The 18,533-nt window shown below is 37.3% G+C and overlaps 2 protein-coding genes and 1 pseudogene across 2 annotated transcripts; 2 read left to right on the forward strand and 1 right to left on the reverse strand.

Moving 5' to 3' along the window:
- LOC112512479 overlaps positions 1-4,048 on the reverse strand; it is a 6,417-nt pseudogene extending 2,369 nt beyond the window's left edge.
- Positions 4,049-6,527: 2,479 nt separating this feature from the next.
- LOC112520411 lies at positions 6,528-10,499 on the forward strand. The gene is made up of 2 exons (XM_025128799.1): positions 6,528-6,755; positions 9,242-10,499. The coding sequence occupies exon 2, from the start codon at positions 9,354-9,356 to the stop codon at positions 10,107-10,109; it is 756 nt and encodes a 251-aa protein (XP_024984567.1). The 5' UTR covers positions 6,528-6,755; positions 9,242-9,353; the 3' UTR covers positions 10,110-10,499.
- A 2,201-nt stretch (positions 10,500-12,700) lies between these two features.
- On the forward strand, positions 12,701-18,461 carry LOC112521124 (chaperone protein ClpB3, chloroplastic). Its single transcript, XM_025129820.1, has 10 exons — positions 12,701-13,143; positions 13,940-14,158; positions 14,616-14,853; positions 15,280-15,475; positions 15,742-15,796; positions 15,910-16,060; positions 16,151-16,459; positions 16,614-16,879; positions 17,011-17,937; positions 18,019-18,461. The coding sequence occupies exons 1-10, from the start codon at positions 12,889-12,891 to the stop codon at positions 18,349-18,351; spliced, it is 2,949 nt and encodes a 982-aa protein (XP_024985588.1). The 5' UTR covers positions 12,701-12,888; the 3' UTR covers positions 18,352-18,461.
- The last annotated feature ends 72 nt before the right edge of the window (positions 18,462-18,533 follow it).

Below are 18,533 nucleotides of genomic sequence, written 5' to 3' on the forward strand. Positions count from 1 at the left end.
CCTGAAAGACATGAGACCCCAAAGATTGCTGTACAAAATCTTGGTGGCGACAGAATCAGTTGAAATAATGGGAATGGCADACTCATAGATTCCATAAGGAAAAGATCCATCTTCATCCAAACAGATGGAGTTTGATCTGGAGTTGAATTATTTTGGCATGATAGAATGAGTCGGCTACATATCTTGCCAGCATGGCATTGTTTGACTAAGCATGAAACAACTCGTTGTATGGCTAATGCGTACCAATATCCTCCTGATGCCTGCACACRCCAAAATCAACCATTTCCATTCTTCCAAAATCAAAATTTTGATCCCAGATAGACTCATTTTAAACCCACTTTTTGTAGAGTTGCAGGAACTAGACTTGTTTTAAACCCAAATTTTAACCCACAACACACACAAATTCATGTATATACCCAACATAAACACACACACACCTCCTCCACCGTAATCAACCCACATCACACATTATGCTTGCGTTAACTCACGCACATGAAGACACACAAGCTAGAACCCACACCACATACACAAATACACATTTCTTTACTTCATAGGACCGTTGAGATTTCACATACACACAATTTGTAACATTTTACAAACACAGTGGGGAATGGCCAGGGGGGGGGGGGGGGATCACGATGGTGGGTCTCGTTGGTTGTGTTGTGTCATGTGTGTGTTTGTTTTGTTTTTCTAATTACTGATAACACATAAAAACAAAGAGAGGGAGATAGATAAAGAAGAGAGTGGAAAATAGTTGCAGGTGATGTGCAGCTTGTGTTSGGTTTCACCGAGGGACTATGGAGAATGGTGAGGGAGGCTGCCGGTAAAGATGGGTCTCGGTGGGGGTGGGGTGTGTGTAACTGTGTATATGATAAATGGGAGGTCGGTAGGTTTGGGGTAATGGGGTCCGGTGTTGTGTCGATGGTTTTGGGGGAAGAAGAAAAAGGGAGACGGGATGGGTTAGATTGGGGTTAAGAGGAGACAAAACTAAGTTCACATTTGTTTTTTAAGAGGTGTTGAAGGTTGAAGTCTTGTTTCACTTCTGATTAATAAGCAGGTGGTCCTGAAGTCTGAATCAATAAGACTGCTTGTTTTTGTAAACTGACAAACGTCTGAAATTTGAATCAATAGTTTGTTTTTGTAAAATCAGGTGTAAACATTTTGCAAAATTCTTTTGATTTTCGTAAAATCTCCATTGCTGAAATTCATCTCAACAATTGTTTAACAGATGAAACACGGTAAGAATCTTTTGGATACCTTTCAGACTTCCGATACTATCGAGAATACTGCCGGTGAGTTTGTTTGTGGAAAGATCAATATTTTTGATAGAGGACAGATCGTTGATAAAAGTTCTTGTTTCATGTTAATCTTCTAAACTAACCTATACATACATAAATTTTCTTCTAAACTAACCTATACATACATAAATTTTTTGTATATGTATATGTATATATATATATATATATAGAGAGAGAGAGAGAGAGAGATTTGGAGAGAGAAGGTGGGGGCGTGTATTTCACATGGGTGATGAAAAGACGGTGGCGTCCCTAATAAAGAAAGAAACAATAGTCAAAGAAAAAAGGAAATAATATGAATTAAGATATTAGTTTAGTTCTTATTTATTCAAAGGTTTATTAAGTGATTGGAGACTGAAAATAATCAAAATTACAAAATGTCTGAACAAATAAGACATAATTAATAATTAAGAGATGAAAATTAAAAAACAAAGTAGGAGGCCTAATTAATAATGATAGTAGGTTATTTTATATATATTTTTATATTCTATTAGAAGAAAGACAAAAAGAGATGATGAATAGATGGACGCACCCCATGCGTTGCGTTGGGTTGATTTATATGAAAACATTTGAAATATCTAATCCAATGTTTGATGTTAGAAAAATCTTAACGTAATCCAATTCAAACCAAAGTGTAACTAATCCAAACCGTATGAATTGGTCGTATTGAAATTTTACATCAAAATATTTTCCTTAAATCTAAAGTATACCACATTCAATTATTTATCTTAATTTGTATATATATGTTCACATTTATTGAACATATATATGAAAGAGTTATATAAAAATATATAAAGAAGGTACGTGGTGGTGTAATTGTCTAATATACACATTAATAGAAATTTAATAATCATACTATATCCAAGAAAATAAAAGGATTTCATGTTCATCGGGTTTGGTTGAGTTCAAATGACTATAACTCTATTCCAACTTAATACCTATGGTTTGATTAGATATCAAGTTAGGGGCGTTTACAAAAAACTTACCCAATAAGTGCTTATCGGTAAAAATTCAACACTATTACTTACTTATCGGGTAAGATTTTAGTCTACCAAAACGGTATCATATGTAATAATTTACCCGATAAGCTCTTACCGTGGTAAGAGTAACCACCTTCACTTATCGGGTAAGACTCTTGTTCCTTGTTTCGTTCTTACCGGGTAAGACTTTTGGTCATTGTCATACTCACCCGGTAAGGTAATATGACTTGGTAAATGTTTACCCGGATAAGCGTTTGGTAAACGGCTCCTTACTTGAGGTTGGATTATTTCGTATTAGGTGGGAAGGAGTTAGAACATATGTTTTTACATGCCCACATATATCAAGAGTAAAATATAGGTATTTAAAGGACCTTCCTCAAAGAAAGCACAAAACACAAAGAAGACGCAGGAATGCATTTTACAAAAATAAAACTAACAGTAGGAGGCAGGGACCACGAAATATGAAGTCTCTCCATCATGAGGTGGGTCACGTGCATCATGACAAATTGAGGTCTTGGTTCATATGATGCTAAACAGGCAGAGAAAAAAGCATGAGCATGATACATGCAAATCAGTAATCACATGTCCTTCATCTTCTTTTTTCAACTAAATCATTTTCGATAATATATATTATTTATTTAATAGTATATATCAGTCTAATGATGCATGATTATTGATTATGCCATTTATTTATTATATTTTGTTTATGATTAATTTCCAATTAAAAAAAGTGAAGAGAAGACTTACATGAGAAGCGAGGAAGTAAGCTGTGAAACTGAGGCCAAAACGCCACCAAATTGACCCAAATACGTAACCAGTAACCTGCCGTGAACGTTGCATTAAACAGTAACAGTGATACACTTTTGGGATGAACTGGACCATGAATACCACCTGCACTACCACCATTACCATCCGTATCTTTTCTTCTCTCACTAACCTTGCTGCCACCCATAAATACACCACCTGCCAATAAATCAAGTTATCTCATATCCATTGTATTTGTATGTATATTTATATATCAGTCAATGAATGATTGATGAGTGGGAATTGGAATTCACCTGGGGGATTGGTAATATAACGAATGCATCTAACCAAAATCCCTTGAGGGATCCAAGATAATGAAAGGCGATATCACGTGCATCCCACACGAGCCTCCCACACCCAACCACCAAAGATTCCTTGGACACGTAAGCTAAACGGAATTGAAGCAAGATGTGGCACAACAGCATCGCGTCGACGCAAGTCCGTACAAAGCTCACCCACCTCGCTACCCTGCCGTCTATATATAAACATGCCCCACCACCGCCCTCCGCATCATCCATTAACGCCACTGCAAAAAAGAAAAACGGATCCACGGCCAATGCAGCGTAGCGTGCCAGAAGAACCACTCGACTCCATTGCAACACGCTCTCGCTACGCGGATCCAAAACGCGAGCTGGTGATGACCTCCGGTTTTGATCTGTAACCTGTCTGGACTTGGTCGGGGTTAAAGATGAACCGGCGAGAGCTTCCCATGCAGGTTGATGGCTCGGGTCGCAGCTTATGGAGTGGAAATGTGGAACTCCGAATTGACTACAAACGTAACATTGTTGCACCTCGTCGTTGTCGGAATTAATCTTCTCTCGCCGGAATCCAGCATTGATCCATCTAATTAAGTATACAGTTAACAACAAATAAAATTAAACAAGAGAATATGATAATTATACGTAAATCAGTTGGTTTAATCCACATGAATTAACTCAAGTCATCGGAAATTAGTAACCTGGAGATCATGGCGGAGACGGTGGTGCTTATCGGATTTTGTTACAGGTGGCGTGGCGAGCAGAGTAGTATGAGGTGAGGGTGGGTGTAGTCAGCATGGGGTTCAGTTATATATATGGTTTCGTGGAGTCAAACACGTTTAATCTGCACCAAATGAAGCAGAAATGGACCCCTACTATGCCAACTGCTATTTATTTCAACAAATAAACTTACTTTTAAAATGTGTTAACTCAATTGATAATAAGTTTTGTACATTTGGATATTCTCCTTAGAAGTTACCGATTTGAGTTTTATAAGACGACTGAGATTTTCCTAATTATTCTCCAAGACTAAAATTAGTCGAGACTCGCATAAACGGGTAATTTTTTTTTGCTACACTTGCTCTTCTAAATTATAGTAGAAATTTATGGATAATTAAAAACCAGATCATAAAATAAACCTATAAGCCTATTAGATCTAAATAATTTTAATGTTATGTCGGTTTGTGTACAAGTTGACGTAATACCATATTATGATTATTATCATATCAGATAGTTGTATTTGTATATTTCTTGTCATAATTTTAAGATATTAAGAAAAATGTTACTTAATTTAAAGAGAAGATAATAACAAATGTAATTAATGATGAATAAGGACCATTCAACAACCAATAAATTATGTAAGCTATCAAATGGAACGTTAGTTAAGAAACGTCTTATAGCTAAGTTCCTCCAAATAAAACATAAATTATATACTTATACATACGATCAACAACATAAATTAGCGTCGGGAAAAATCCTTCGTTGATCAACGAGGGAATTGGCAAAAACCAGTTCCCTCGTTGATCCTTTGCTGATCAACGAGGGAAATGACCAAAAATCATGTTCTCTTGCTGATCCTTCACAGATTAAACCAACCCAATTACCGTTGATCCCTCCCTGTAGGGGTGTACACGAGTTGGATTGGACGATTTACGACATTTATACAGCCCAACCCAATTATGTTGGTTTGAAAAAAATCTCAAATCAACCCAATTCATTCAAAAGTATAACTTAACCCAACTCAACCATTGCGGATTGGGTTGGGGATTAGTAGTTATCATGGTTATAAATAACTCGTTATGGCATCAAGACTTGGTTTCGCCGCCATATTAACCTTTGTGGCTCACTCTTAAGGCTTAGTTTGCATTGTAATGTGTTATGGCGTGTTACGACATATTATCTTGTAAGGTGTGATTTTTTTAGTATATAACTTGAGAGAGAAATGACAATCATGTAAGAGACCTAAAACTTAAAATAAACATAAAAAGGAAACTTAAAAACCCTAATACGTAAATACTTGCTTTCATCCCATGTACGAAGAGAGTTGAACAAGAGTTCTTTAAAAAATGAAGAAAATAATGAGTAAGATTCAAGAGATATAATCTCGGTTTTACATCCTTCAAATCATGTTTTATAAGCTCTGTATATTTGGTATCAATAGTTTTCTTCTTTTTTAGTTTAATTACTTTATATGAATTATATTTGGTCTATAATATCATTCAAAACACTAACAAGTGACAAATAGGTATATATTACTCTCATTCGTGTATATGAAGAGTCGAACATGAATTCTTTAAAAATTGAAGAAAGTAATGAGTAGAGATTGAAGATATTTAATTCTTATTTTACACTTTTCATATCATTTTCTATAAGCTCTATATATTTTATATTAAATTATCAATGGTTGTTATTTTTTTACTTTTACTATTTTATATGAATTTAATTTGTTCTACAGTGTCATTCAAAACACTAACACATACAAATGTATGTATGTGTCTCTATATACGTGTCGCCTTACCATACCTTGAAAAACGTTGTGTCCTCGCCATAACCTGTAAGGCCTAATGCTTGAGGCTTGATCTCACCATTACGTCACCCTACACTATGTCTCGCATCATTTAGAACCTTGATAGTTATATAAATTTGAGAAATGAAATACTTTATAGAACTTAAGTTTATAGGATCAGACTGTATAGCACATTTATCAAATTTGTTGTATAAAATAACTAATACGATACTCTATTTAAAAAACGTCATAAAAACTTGTCGAATATATTTATAGGACACTTATGTTCACATGACACTTTTCAAATATTGTTGTAGATAAAATAACCAAGACAACACTTTATTTTTTTAAAACGTCAAATAAATTTGTTAAGATATCCAAAAATGTCAAATAAACATATTATAAGTTTGTAACACTTTTAGATATAACGTTTTTTTTTTTTTGCTTCGTCCTATAAACTTAATCTCTATAAAGTATTATATTAGGACCTTTAGATATTCTATAAATCTAATATTGTTGTAGTAAAATAAAAGAATCTTTAGGTTGTTAGATTTGTCAACCAAGTAATTATCAACATCATTCGATATTTCGGTATGAGTTAACGGTTTAACTCGGATTGAGTTGTTAATGGATCGAATCGAAGGGAGGACACGATTTAACAATTTCTTTTACACCCCTGAAAACCGAAAACCCCACCAATAACCTAAACGAAAACCAAGATGCTCTAAAAATATCTATCACTCCCAAAAGTCAGATATTTTCGGGAAAAGATTACTCTGTTTCCCGATACTCGGTCGCATCACCAGGTAAACAAGGGTTCGTCTCTCTTTATCCCCGCCGGCCGCCGCCACAACGGCTAGAGGAGGTGCAGAGAAGGCAAATTACCGTCATTCTATCCTTCTATATACAATTTGTAAGCCTGATTTTACGTTTATTTATTTGTAAAGATATCTGTAATCAGCCTTAATTATGATTACATCAACTTTTAGGTTTAATACGATTATTGTTCTAGTTTTATGTTGCATAAGATACTGACTGTTTAACATATATGGTTTTTTGTTGATTCATCTTAAGTGTATTTGTTTTTTGTTTGGCATGCTATTGTTGATATGAGTTGTTATTAATGGTTGCCATTAGTTATTGGTTGGTCCTTTCATGTGAAAATTGTGATCTTGTGAGTAATTTTTGTTAAGATATTAGAAGTAAATGAGATGCTGTCAACGTTTGAAAAGAAGAGAATTTTGATCATGGATGTCCAAGATAGTAGTTTTTGATGCAAATATGGTATGATTTTGTTGCATTTTGTGGCCAATTTGTTATATTCGGTATCTATAGAACTTGTTATGAACTTGATTGTTGTTTTAACATTGAATCAGTTTTGATTTTGAGAACTACCTTTCTTGACATCCTAGCTCCTTTGTTTTGTGTGTGGTTCGTACAAAGGGACTATTCGCTAATTGTTCTTTATTGGGGCAATGAAAATAAGTTCTTTCTGGGAACCTAATTATCTTGTCCATTCGGGATACGGATCCAATTAAAGGAGAGGGCTGAAAATTTCTATTTTCTTCTAAAGGTACATGACTGTTTAAAATTGATAAATGGGTTATAACAATCTGTCCCCATGTTACTTCCCCTAGGTTGCATTATGTTTTTGCCAGTAGGACGTCTGTATGTTGTTATGCTGTGTATTCAATATGAGATTTCAAAATGAGTTGCCTGAGGATTCTGTTTCCTGGTATTTGTAGTTGGAAATGGCAGTTGACATCTTTGCAATTTGTTTCTTTATACTATTTTTGAGGTTTATGCTGTCATTTATGTGGCAAGTTAGTAGATCGTACCTCATTATGCTGCAATTCTTAACACTGGTTTGATTATGTTGATTTATACATGCGATGGATTATGTAAACTAAGGGGTTGTTTACTAAACACTTACTTGGTAAATGCTTACCGGATAAATTTCCTTACCGGATGAACATGAGAAGGGCCAAGAATCTTACCGGGTAAGAGCAATGAAAAGGATAGAGAGTCTTACCAGGTAAGTAAGGATGACGACTCTTACCTAGGTAAGCACTTACCCAGTAACTTGTTGCATTCGATATGTTTTGATGTACTAAAATCTTATGTATAAAAATAAATTATAATGTTGAATCCTATCGGTAAGCACTTACCAGGTAAATATTTGGGTAAACGGCCCCTAAGTTGATGTTTGATGAAGCTTGTATATACATGTAAACATTTATAGTTCTTGTATGATACATTTGTTCTTAAAAGAGGACATGTTGTCTTAAATACAAATGTCTCCTGCAATGGTTGACCTTTGTATCTCCATGATTTGCAAACCAATGTTGTTTGTATTCATATGGCTGAAATAAATCACAATTTTCGTAAACACGTTATTAGGTAGCATTGCGAAGGCATGGAAGTGATCAATCTATTGTGAGAATGATGAGGATTGATGAACAGAATTGCTGGATTCAAATTGAAGTAATTTTTTCATGTTTCCTGGTTGGATCTTTTATGGAAACAGGAGAGTTGAGGACACATCTAACCCCAATTTCAGCATAATGAGTTTCATTCCCCCCAATTGATGAGAGGGTGATTCGTTACCCATTACTCTATAGTATGTCATTCCATTATACCCAACCAACCATGTATGATTATTGTCATTCCTAGTCCCTACCATCTAATAAACTAATACCTCCCACTAAGGGGCAGTTTGGTTGGTTTCCATTAAGTCCTGTCCGGACAAAGCTCTGTGTGGATTAATTTGTTTGTAGATTGGGAAGGTTTTTGTTTTGGATGGTTTTTTCATAGATGGAAGGAGCGTGTTTTTAATTGGGAGGCCAGGTTTGGAAAGAACTTGGCTTTCTGCATAAAGCTTCCCCTAGAAGCTTACTAATAAGCCACTTTCTATATGACTATATTATTAAGTCACTACCAAAAAAGTCATATATAGCTGATCGAATAAGTTGCGAGTCATATTAAGCCCATTAAGTTGTTAACAAACAGGCCCTATATACTCCTTAAGACTTGATGGGTTTCAACGCATGGTACTCGGTTCGAAAAGCAGTCAACTTCTAACAATATTTAACCTGGTACATGGTTTTGGCATCATTTCATTGGCATATACATTCTGCATATATAATATCAATTACTGGCGTTTGTGTGCAACTTAGGTTCCATTTTATTGAGCTTTACATCACTTTGAATTTTTCTTTGAGCAATAACCTTGTTTATCTCATAAAATATCTTATCAGTGACACTTTTTGCCCGTTGCATTAATCCTTTCCTTTTTATCATTGAAATGGAAGAAATATTCATTAGATTTTGACATTTTGTTATATTTCTCAAGTTTTGATTTTGTATGAACCTAACATATTTGTTTTTGTCTTCACGCAGGATCATTTCTTTTTGGCAATTGGAGTAGATATTTGGATATATGCACAGGATTAACAAGCCAAGTATAGTGCTCATCTGTAGGTAGCAACCAAATTTTTTGGGATCTATCTAAATGTGGAACTTTGCATCCAAATGTCTCGCTGGCACTGGCGGCCTAAGATTTAGGATTGGCTTCAGAAAACTAACACAAGGCGTTCAACAATTGTCAGACAATGAAGCTTCTTCCACCATTAGTAGAGAGGAGGGATTAGAGTGCCCAATATGCTACGAATCCTTTAACATTGTCGAAAATGTACCTTATGTTTTATGGTGTGGCCATTCACTCTGTAAAAACTGCGTCTTAGGTCTTCGCTGGGCAATTGTGAAGATCCCTCCTTTACCCATTCAGCTGCCTCTCCTAATATCTTGCCCCTGGTGCAACCTCTTATCTCCCCGTCTCGTATTACAAGGAAACTTGAGATTTCCTCGTAAGAACTACTTCCTTCTCTGGATGGTTGAAAGACTGAATGATGATAAGTTGAAGAAGTCTCGGGATGATCCTTGTAGTGATTCTCGGCCTTCTAAGTCGACTCAAATAAGCCATTCTAATGTCCAAAGATTTCAATCCTCAGGATCCACCACCGTTCATGATCGTGTTGTTGGGATACGCTGTTATGTACAGAAGTGCCTGCTTTTGTTTGTTGAATTAACAGCCAAGTTCCCATTGGTCCTAATCTCTCTCCTGATTGTGTTATATGTAATTCCTGCCAGTGCCACAATATTGGTCTTGTACGTGCTGCTCACGATTCTGTTCGTGCTCCCTTCATGTCTCGTTCTGTATTTTGCTTATCCTAGTTTAGATTGGCTGGTGAAGGAGATCATGGCTTAGGTTCAATTAACATCTTCCCTGTCAAGTCAACCATGAGACCATGGCATAGGTTCAGTTGGTGCCAACCTTGGGACCATGACTTAGGGCTCGATTAAACATCATTCCTTATGAATCATGAGATGATTGCTCCGGTTTCAGTTCGCATCTTACCATAAATCCAAGTCTGATGCATTTCAGAAAGTGGCTGGTTTTGGTTGGAAGTTTGGTGATTAGAGTCGACTTGAATAGCTCCATGGACTTGGGGTACTTCGTGTATATGTACTGTTTTGCCAATTCAGTAGTTTTAGGTGGTCATGGATATTGATGTATTGTGGTTAAAACAGTATTACAGAGTTATTGTAACGTATTCATTTATATGAGCCTGTAGATACGTACTGTCCTTATTGTTTACAAGATTGTTTTTTATTTGAAGCTTGAAATGTTATCTTATCAAAGAGACGCAAAGTTATATGGCTTCCTTTCTTTCGTGAGAAAAGGAAGGTGATTCTGATTGTTCGAGATGCCACAAGGAAAAAAAAAGCCTTGGTCTGTAGGTCACACGACTCGCTCCTTTTTGGCTTTTTGTGTGGGACGTTAACGTTTGAGCTTTTAGGCTGCGTTTGGTATATGGGACGGGAGAAAATAAGACAAAACTCGATGTCCCACGTTTGGCGCGATATATGACAGGACAAAAATTCACTGTCTCATGTTTGATGCGACATGAGATAAGCAATATGAGACAAAAAGGGTTTTTTATTACTCCACCAACATAGGTGAAACTAGATGAGATAACGATGGGAGGGAAACTAAAAAAATTACTAATTTACTCTTATTTGATACATCCCTAATATTGTATTTGTTTTTAAGGCCACCGTCCATTATTGTTATCACCACCAGCCACCACTGGCACCACATTGGTCACCTTCAATGCTACAACCTCATCCACATCCACATCACGTCATCACCCACCACCTCCTCTATCTTCAGCACGTTTGCCACAACTACCTTCATCATTGCTGGTTGCCATCACCACCACCACTGTCCATCATCTTTACATCTTCCACAATCGTTGTTCACCACCATCGCCTAGCACCACCTCTACCTCTACCACATGAGCCAACTACCACTTCCATCGTTGCCGACCGCCACCATCACCATTGTCCACCATCTTTACATCCTCTACGGTCATTGTCGTCTACCAGCACCATCGCTTCTACCCCACTATCATTGTCATTGCAACAACCTCCATTTCGCCTCTGTTAGTTCATAAAAATCTTCGAAACCAAATAAAACTTATTATATCAAATTCTTCATTCAAATTTGGTACTATTATTTATGTATTTATGCATATGAAAATTGTGTTAAAATGTTTATAAATTAAATTATTCAAATATTTACTTGATTTGTGTCATTTATAACTAACGGGAAGGGTTCAAATGGAAACACCATCATTTTACGAGAATGTAGGAATGCTCTTTTACTATAGGCAAATCAAATCACATGTGATACTATTATTTCATCACATATGATATACATGTGATATTAGATCAGCGACCCATACGACTTTTGGCGAGATTTATGTTGCGGGTAACTCGCCCTTACACCACTAAGCCTCCTCACATGTAATAAATGTGTTATTGATGTGGTATTATAATCCATCAAGACCATCACACATGATACTAAATCGTAGACGCAAACGACCTTCTGCGCGACCTAAGTCGCAGGACAGGACGTTCGCCATCAGGTCCCCTCACGTGTATTATCACATGTGATAAAGGTGTTTTCACGTTCTCACAAAATGGAGGTGTTCCCATTTGAACCCCACCTATAACCATAATATGATATATAAAATCATCAGACATTTTTAGCAACAACCTGTCTAATCCTGTCCTATCTAATACTTGTCGTACCAAACAACAAACAGACAACTTCTGTCGAGAATCATATATGCGTAAAAGACACTACCTTAACGAACTAAAAAATTTGTTCATCTCGAGTCAATCTCAAACACAGATAGAATGTGTTTCAACTTACTAAGTCAAATTTCATAACACCAATGTTTGAGTCTGGTTGCTCGAAATCTTGATTAAATTTTTTGAGTCGATTCAAGCCGAGCTAGGTCATTCGTGCATACACTTTTTTCAAACGAAACATTTTTATAATTTAATTAATTAAAATATAAAAATTATGGAACTCAAGCCGATAAATAAGTTGATCAATCTCGAATTCGAGCCTATAAATGAGCTTATAAAGCTTCAATTTTAGGTATAAACGTGTAACTCAAACTTGGTAAACGATCGTCAACGTCGAGCATTCTATTACTTTTTGAGCTAAAGTCGAACAAGTTGCTACTCGGCTCATTAACAGTTTAACACCCTGCTTCCTAAATCGTAGATGCCAGGATAAAATCACGAGTGATTTTACACGTGATTTTAACATATGTAATAAATTACATGGTTCTATTATCGCACAGATAAACAATTAATAAAAATATTATAATTTTATTCCAAAAAAATGCACTTTAGTTAATTTCCCTAAATTTATGAAGTAAAAGTTCAATTCGAAATGGGAGTTGAATTAAATTATTGTGGCAGGAAGGAACAAGTCGACAAGCCTGGCACCCTCTTGAACCATCTTCTTCTCCCTTCTTATAGCAACTGTTTCAACCTTCTCCACTCGAACTTACCAGAACTAGAACCCTATCTTTCCCATATTCTCACGCTTACTTTTCCCTTCTTTACTCTTCTTCCCCAATAAAATTGCTTTATAGGTCACTCGATTCACACTCCTTCCGCTACTCATGGCGACTACGCCCTCCTTCTCCGGTGTCCTCATCAACGTTCCATCCTCCACCTGCATCGATAGAACCGCATTGTTTGTTCAACCTTCTCTCTCTCTCAATTCCTTTTCTAAACCTAGGAGAACCACCTTACGCTCCTTGCAATTGAAGACCAGGAGTAATGATGTTTTATTGCTCACAAGGACGGGTGACAGGTTTGGTGGCAAGACCTCTCGTTCTTTTGTTGTTCGTTGTGATGCTTCATCCACCGGAAGGGTACAAATTTTGCTAAACCCTCTTGATTTATTGCTAGTGCCTTATTTACTTGTGATTTCCCTAGTTTTGTGCCTTGACCATTTGGCCGTGAAATTACAGTCACAATTCTGTTGTTTTTTATTTTTTTTATTCTGTTGATGATAAATTGGATTGTTTATATTTGATTGGATGCAACATAATTAGGGTTTTGAATGGGGGAATTCATTCATAAATTGTGATATTTCAAATCGGATGAAAACTAATTGATTTTATTACGTGCATCAATTTCTGTTGTTAACCATCTCGAAAATAGTTGTTAGACCTAGTTAGCAGGTCCTTCAACCTCCAACTAATCGCAGTAGCTAACTCTTCAAAAATTCAGGAACCCTCGTCCAAAAATTCAGCCAACTCTCCAAAAATTGCTGCTTGTACCAACCAATTATTGGGAGATACAAAAGATTATTTTTAACTATACTACCCATTACCAAATTGATTTTTTTTTTCTTTCTAGCGTTGGCTAAATTCACAGCAACTCATGACTTCCTAAAATATGAAATTTATTTTTAGCAGTAGATGCTGAATTTTTCATGTGGTGAGGATGGTTACAGTGGATCACAACTCATATCTTTGTGAGGCATGTAATTTCTAATTTACTAGTCCTAATGTTACAGAGAAATATGATATCTTTGAGAACTTAACAAACACATATATTTGCCAATGTTGCTAATGTTGAGTTTCTTGTTCATAAACTTGCAGTGTTTTTTTAATCAGTAACCTTTTTTAATGATATACTTATGTCTGGACAATGAATTGTCAGATTACCCAACAAGAATTCACAGAGATGGCATGGCAAGCTATAGTGTCTTCACCTGAAGTGGCTAAGGAGAACAAGCATCAGATTGTGGAGACTGAGCATTTGATGAAAGCCCTGCTGGAACAGAAAAATGGGCTAGCACGTAGAATATTCTCCAAGGCTGGTGTGGATAATACCCGCCTTCTTGAAGCCACTGATAAATACATTCAGCGCCAACCAAAGGTGATATATTGTTTTAAATATGATGGATAGATGCTTCTCTGTTAATTCCTTTTCCTGATACTTGTCGATTGTGTGACACTTATGGTAAGAACCTTTCTTTTAAAAGACAATCTTTTGAGCCATTAATCAGACAGAGTATTAGGGTAAAAATGATAGAAGTACCAGTTTCATCATGCCTTTCAACTGATTTCTTATTTGTTGAAATTGAAGGCGACTATGCTAGCTCTGTCTATTTTATGTCTCATAAACAGGTTCGCACTTTGAACACCAATTATGCAAACTGTTTCTAGCATCAACTGGTTCCAGTTTTTTCCCTAATTGCAAGTGGTGTTGGCATTCTTTTTTCCAGTCATATTGTAAAACCTCACATTTTATTTACTCTGTACTTCTGAAATTACCTTTGGTACCTTGGATCCTCATCTGATTACACTACGTTGTATTTATTGTACTATGGCAGGTTATTGGTGAGTCAGCTGGCTCCATGTTAGGGCGGGATTTGGAAGCCCTGATGCAGAGAGCTAGGGATTACAAGAAAGAGTATGGTGACTCATTTGTCTCTGTTGAGCATTTGGTGCTTGGTTATGTGCAAGATAACCGATTTGGGAAACAATTGTTTAAGGATTTCCAAATTTCGTTGAAAACCTTAAAGAATGCAATAGAATCCATCAGAGGGCGGCAAACAGTAATAGACCAAGGTAAATATGTATACGATGTATTCATGTTTATGATGATTGATAAAGATCCTGAAAACCCTCACTCTACCCCATCCCACAAATACATGGTAGATCATGTGTTTTCTTAGTAGGAATGTCCTAACACTGCCTCTAACTACATTTGTTCTCCATGTTCGTGTTTTTTACTATAATATTCCTTTTCATTGGCGTCATCCAAGTCTATGACTATATGTGTTTGCTGTTACATGTGTTGTGGAACATCCTCCTGTATATCTTGTGATGCTCTATAATAGATTTTAAACTGAATGGTGAAGTTTTAGATATATTTTTTGTTTCTTTGTTAATTTTTGCTTGGAGGCATGTTTTTTGGGAAGGCTTTTTGTAATCTACCAAGAATACAACCTAAGTGATCCTAATATGCTTTTTCTCGTCATATTTTGAATTAAGATCCTGAGGGGAAGTATGAATCATTAGAGAAGTATGGTAAAGATTTGACTGCTATGGCAAGGGAAGGGAAACTTGACCCTGTCATAGGAAGAGATGATGAAATACGAAGATGCATCCAGATCCTCTCCAGGAGAACTAAGAACAATCCGGTGCTCATTGGTGAACCAGGGGTTGGAAAGACTGCAATTTCTGAAGGGTAAGCTACAAAAGTAACGTATTTTGTATCCAGCTTATACATGTAATCTGCAATTGGCTTGTATTGTTTATAGTTTTAAGAAACTTCTAAAATGAAGTGATTTGAAGCCTTCGTAACCTAAAATTTCATTAACTGAAAATTTTCCACTCCTTCCTGCTGATTTAAATGTCACTTTTGCATGGGAGGGAGGTTGTCATCAATGTTGACGCTATAAATATAATTCACTCTACTGGTAATTGATCTGGCCAAAATTCCCTATTTGTCAGGCTTGCTCAGAGAATAGTGCAAGGTGATGTGCCTCAAGCTCTAATGAATCGAAAGGTGTGTAGTACTGTACTGTGGACTTCCCATTAATCACCTTTTTCCCTTTGTGTGTGCGACCATTGCCTTTGCCAATATGGCGTGCATTAACTGATTTCTTATTGGCATCACAGTTGATATCCCTTGATATGGGTGCGCTTATTGCTGGAGCAAAATATCGTGGAGAATTTGAAGACCGACTAAAGGCAGTGCTGAAGGAGGTTACAGATTCAGATGGGCAGATTGTTCTTTTCATTGATGAGATCCATACCGTTGTTGGGGCAGGTAGGGTCAATTTCAAGTGCATTATGCTTAGTTCTGAATTCCAATTATTTTCATCATGTCATCTCAAGCGTAAAAAGTGATTTCTTGTAGGGGCTACCAATGGTGCAATGGATGCTGGCAATCTCTTGAAGCCAATGCTTGGTCGTGGAGAGTTGCGATGCATTGGTGCAACAACATTGGACGAGTATCGTAAATATATTGAAAAGGATCCGGCATTGGAGCGCCGCTTTCAACAAGTTTATGTTGACCAGCCTACAGTAGAAGATACAGTTTCTATACTTCGTGGACTGCGTGAGAGGTATGAACTGCATCATGGAGTACGCATCTCAGATAGTGCACTTGTTGAAGCTGCAATTCTCTCGGATCGCTACATCAGTGGACGCTTTCTACCAGATAAAGGTAACACAATTACAATAAATCTAAAGATTAGCTGATCACCTCCTACATGTCTTTGTACATATGGGCTGATTACCACTTATTTCAGATGCTGCCTATTATGTCTAACTTTTAGCATCAAATCTCATATCGGGTCTGTGTATCTTGTCAATTGCAGCCATTGATCTGGTAGATGAAGCGGCGGCTAAACTAAAAATGGAGATCACTTCAAAACCTACTGCACTTGATGAGATCAATCGCTCGGTACTGAAATTGGAAATGGAGAGGCTGTCGCTCACTAGTGATACAGATAAAGCTTCAAAGGATCGGTTGAATCGCCTGGAGGCGGAGTTGGCTCTCTTGAAGGAGAGGCAAGCAGGGTTAAATGAACAATGGGAACATGAAAAGAGCGTCATGACAAATTTGCAATCTATTAAAGAAGAAGTAAGTCAACAGTTGATTATTATACTTTTACTCGGTCTTGTTGTAGTTGAAAGATAAGGAGGGCCGGTATAGCCCTTGATATAAAAGACCAATCTTTGACTATACTGAAACCAACTGCTCTATATGTGCAGATTGACAGGGTTAATCTGGAGATACAACAGGCGGAGCGAGAGTATGATCTTAACCGTGCAGCTGAGCTGAAGTATGGGAGTCTGAACTCCTTGCTACGTCAACTTGATACTGCTGAAAAAGAATTGGTCGAGTATATGAGCTCTGGGAAGTCCATGCTTAGGGAAGAAGTTACTGGTGATGACATTGCTGAGATTGTAAGCAAATGGACTGGCATTCCGCTTTCCAAACTGAAACAATCCGAGAGGGAGAAACTGTTGCACTTGGAGGAAGAACTACATAAACGAGTAGTGGGTCAGGATCCTGCGGTCACAGCTGTGGCCGAGGCTATCCAACGGTCCAGAGCTGGTCTGTCAGATCCTCACCGCCCAATAGCTAGTTTCATGTTCATGGGACCTACCGGAGTGGGAAAGACGGAGTTAGCAAAAGCGCTTGCTTCTTACTTGTTCAACACCGAGGAGGCCCTTGTACGGATTGACATGAGTGAATACATGGAAAAGCACGCTGTTTCTAGATTGATAGGCGCTCCTCCTGGATATGTAGGGTATGAGGAAGGAGGACAGTTGACAGAGACAGTACGCAGAAGGCCCTATGCTGTTATCCTGTTCGATGAGATTGAAAAGGCTCATGCTGATGTATTCAATGTGTTCCTCCAGATCTTGGATGATGGCAGGGTAACTGACTCACAAGGTCGAACCGTCAGCTTCACCAACACCGTCATCATCATGACCTCAAACGTTGGTTCACAGTACATACTAGACACTGATGACGACTCCATGCCAAAAGGGCAAGCTTATGAGACCATAAAGCAGAGAGTGATGGATGCAGCAAGGTCCGTCTTTCGTCCAGAGTTCATGAACCGGGTTGATGAGTACATAGTCTTCCAGCCTCTGGACCGCTCACAAATTAACAGAATAGTCTGGTTACAGGTAAGTTGCTCTTCAATTCTTCTAGTGTTTCAAGTTTTCGGAAATTGTTTTTTATTGATGGAATAATGTGGTTTGTTTCAGTTGGATCGGGTACAGAAGAGGATAGCAGATCGGAAGCTAAAGATTGTGGTAAGCGAAGCTGCAGTTGAGCTTCTAGGAAGTCTTGGGTACGACCCGAACTATGGTGCTAGACCAGTGAAGCGGGTGATCCAACAATATGTTGAAAACGAACTTGCAAAGGGAATCTTGAGAGGAGAGTTTAAGGACGAGGACACCATATCGATAGACACAGAAGTCACAGCATTCTCCAACGGTCAACTTCCCCAACAAAAGCTAGCCTTCAAGAGAGTCGACTCATCAACAGCTGATGCACCCGAGGGTCAAGAAACACTCTCACAAACTTACAGAGGTTAACATGATGTCCACATGTAGATGCATAAAATTATACTCCAGATGTTCGACAACCTCATAATAAATGCTTTATGCTATATTGAAATCAAATTACCTAAGCTATGCTACCGCTATTATCATCGTTGTCGCAAGTTTTTGACTCGATTCTCAACGACAAGACTAAATCAAATCAAAGTTTTAAGTGA

This window comes from Cynara cardunculus (assembly GCF_001531365.2).
Source record: "Cynara cardunculus var. scolymus isolate 2C chromosome LG 1, CcrdV1, whole genome shotgun sequence".
Classification (NCBI taxonomy): domain Eukaryota; kingdom Viridiplantae; phylum Streptophyta; class Magnoliopsida; order Asterales; family Asteraceae; genus Cynara; species Cynara cardunculus.

Excerpts from the sequence above, each read along its gene's own strand:
- LOC112520411 (XM_025128799.1), top strand. The coding sequence starts at position 9,354 with ATGTGGAACTTTGCATCCAAATGTCTCGCTGGCACTGGCGGCCTAAGA.
- LOC112521124 (XM_025129820.1), top strand. The coding sequence starts at position 12,889 with ATGGCGACTACGCCCTCCTTCTCCGGTGTCCTCATCAACGTTCCATCC. Across the intron at positions 16,061-16,150 it reads CCATACCGTTGTTGGGGCAG|GGGCTACCAATGGTGCAATG; the intron begins GTAGGGTCAATT and ends GATTTCTTGTAG. Across the intron at positions 17,938-18,018 it reads ACAGAATAGTCTGGTTACAG|TTGGATCGGGTACAGAAGAG; the intron begins GTAAGTTGCTCT and ends GGTTTGTTTCAG.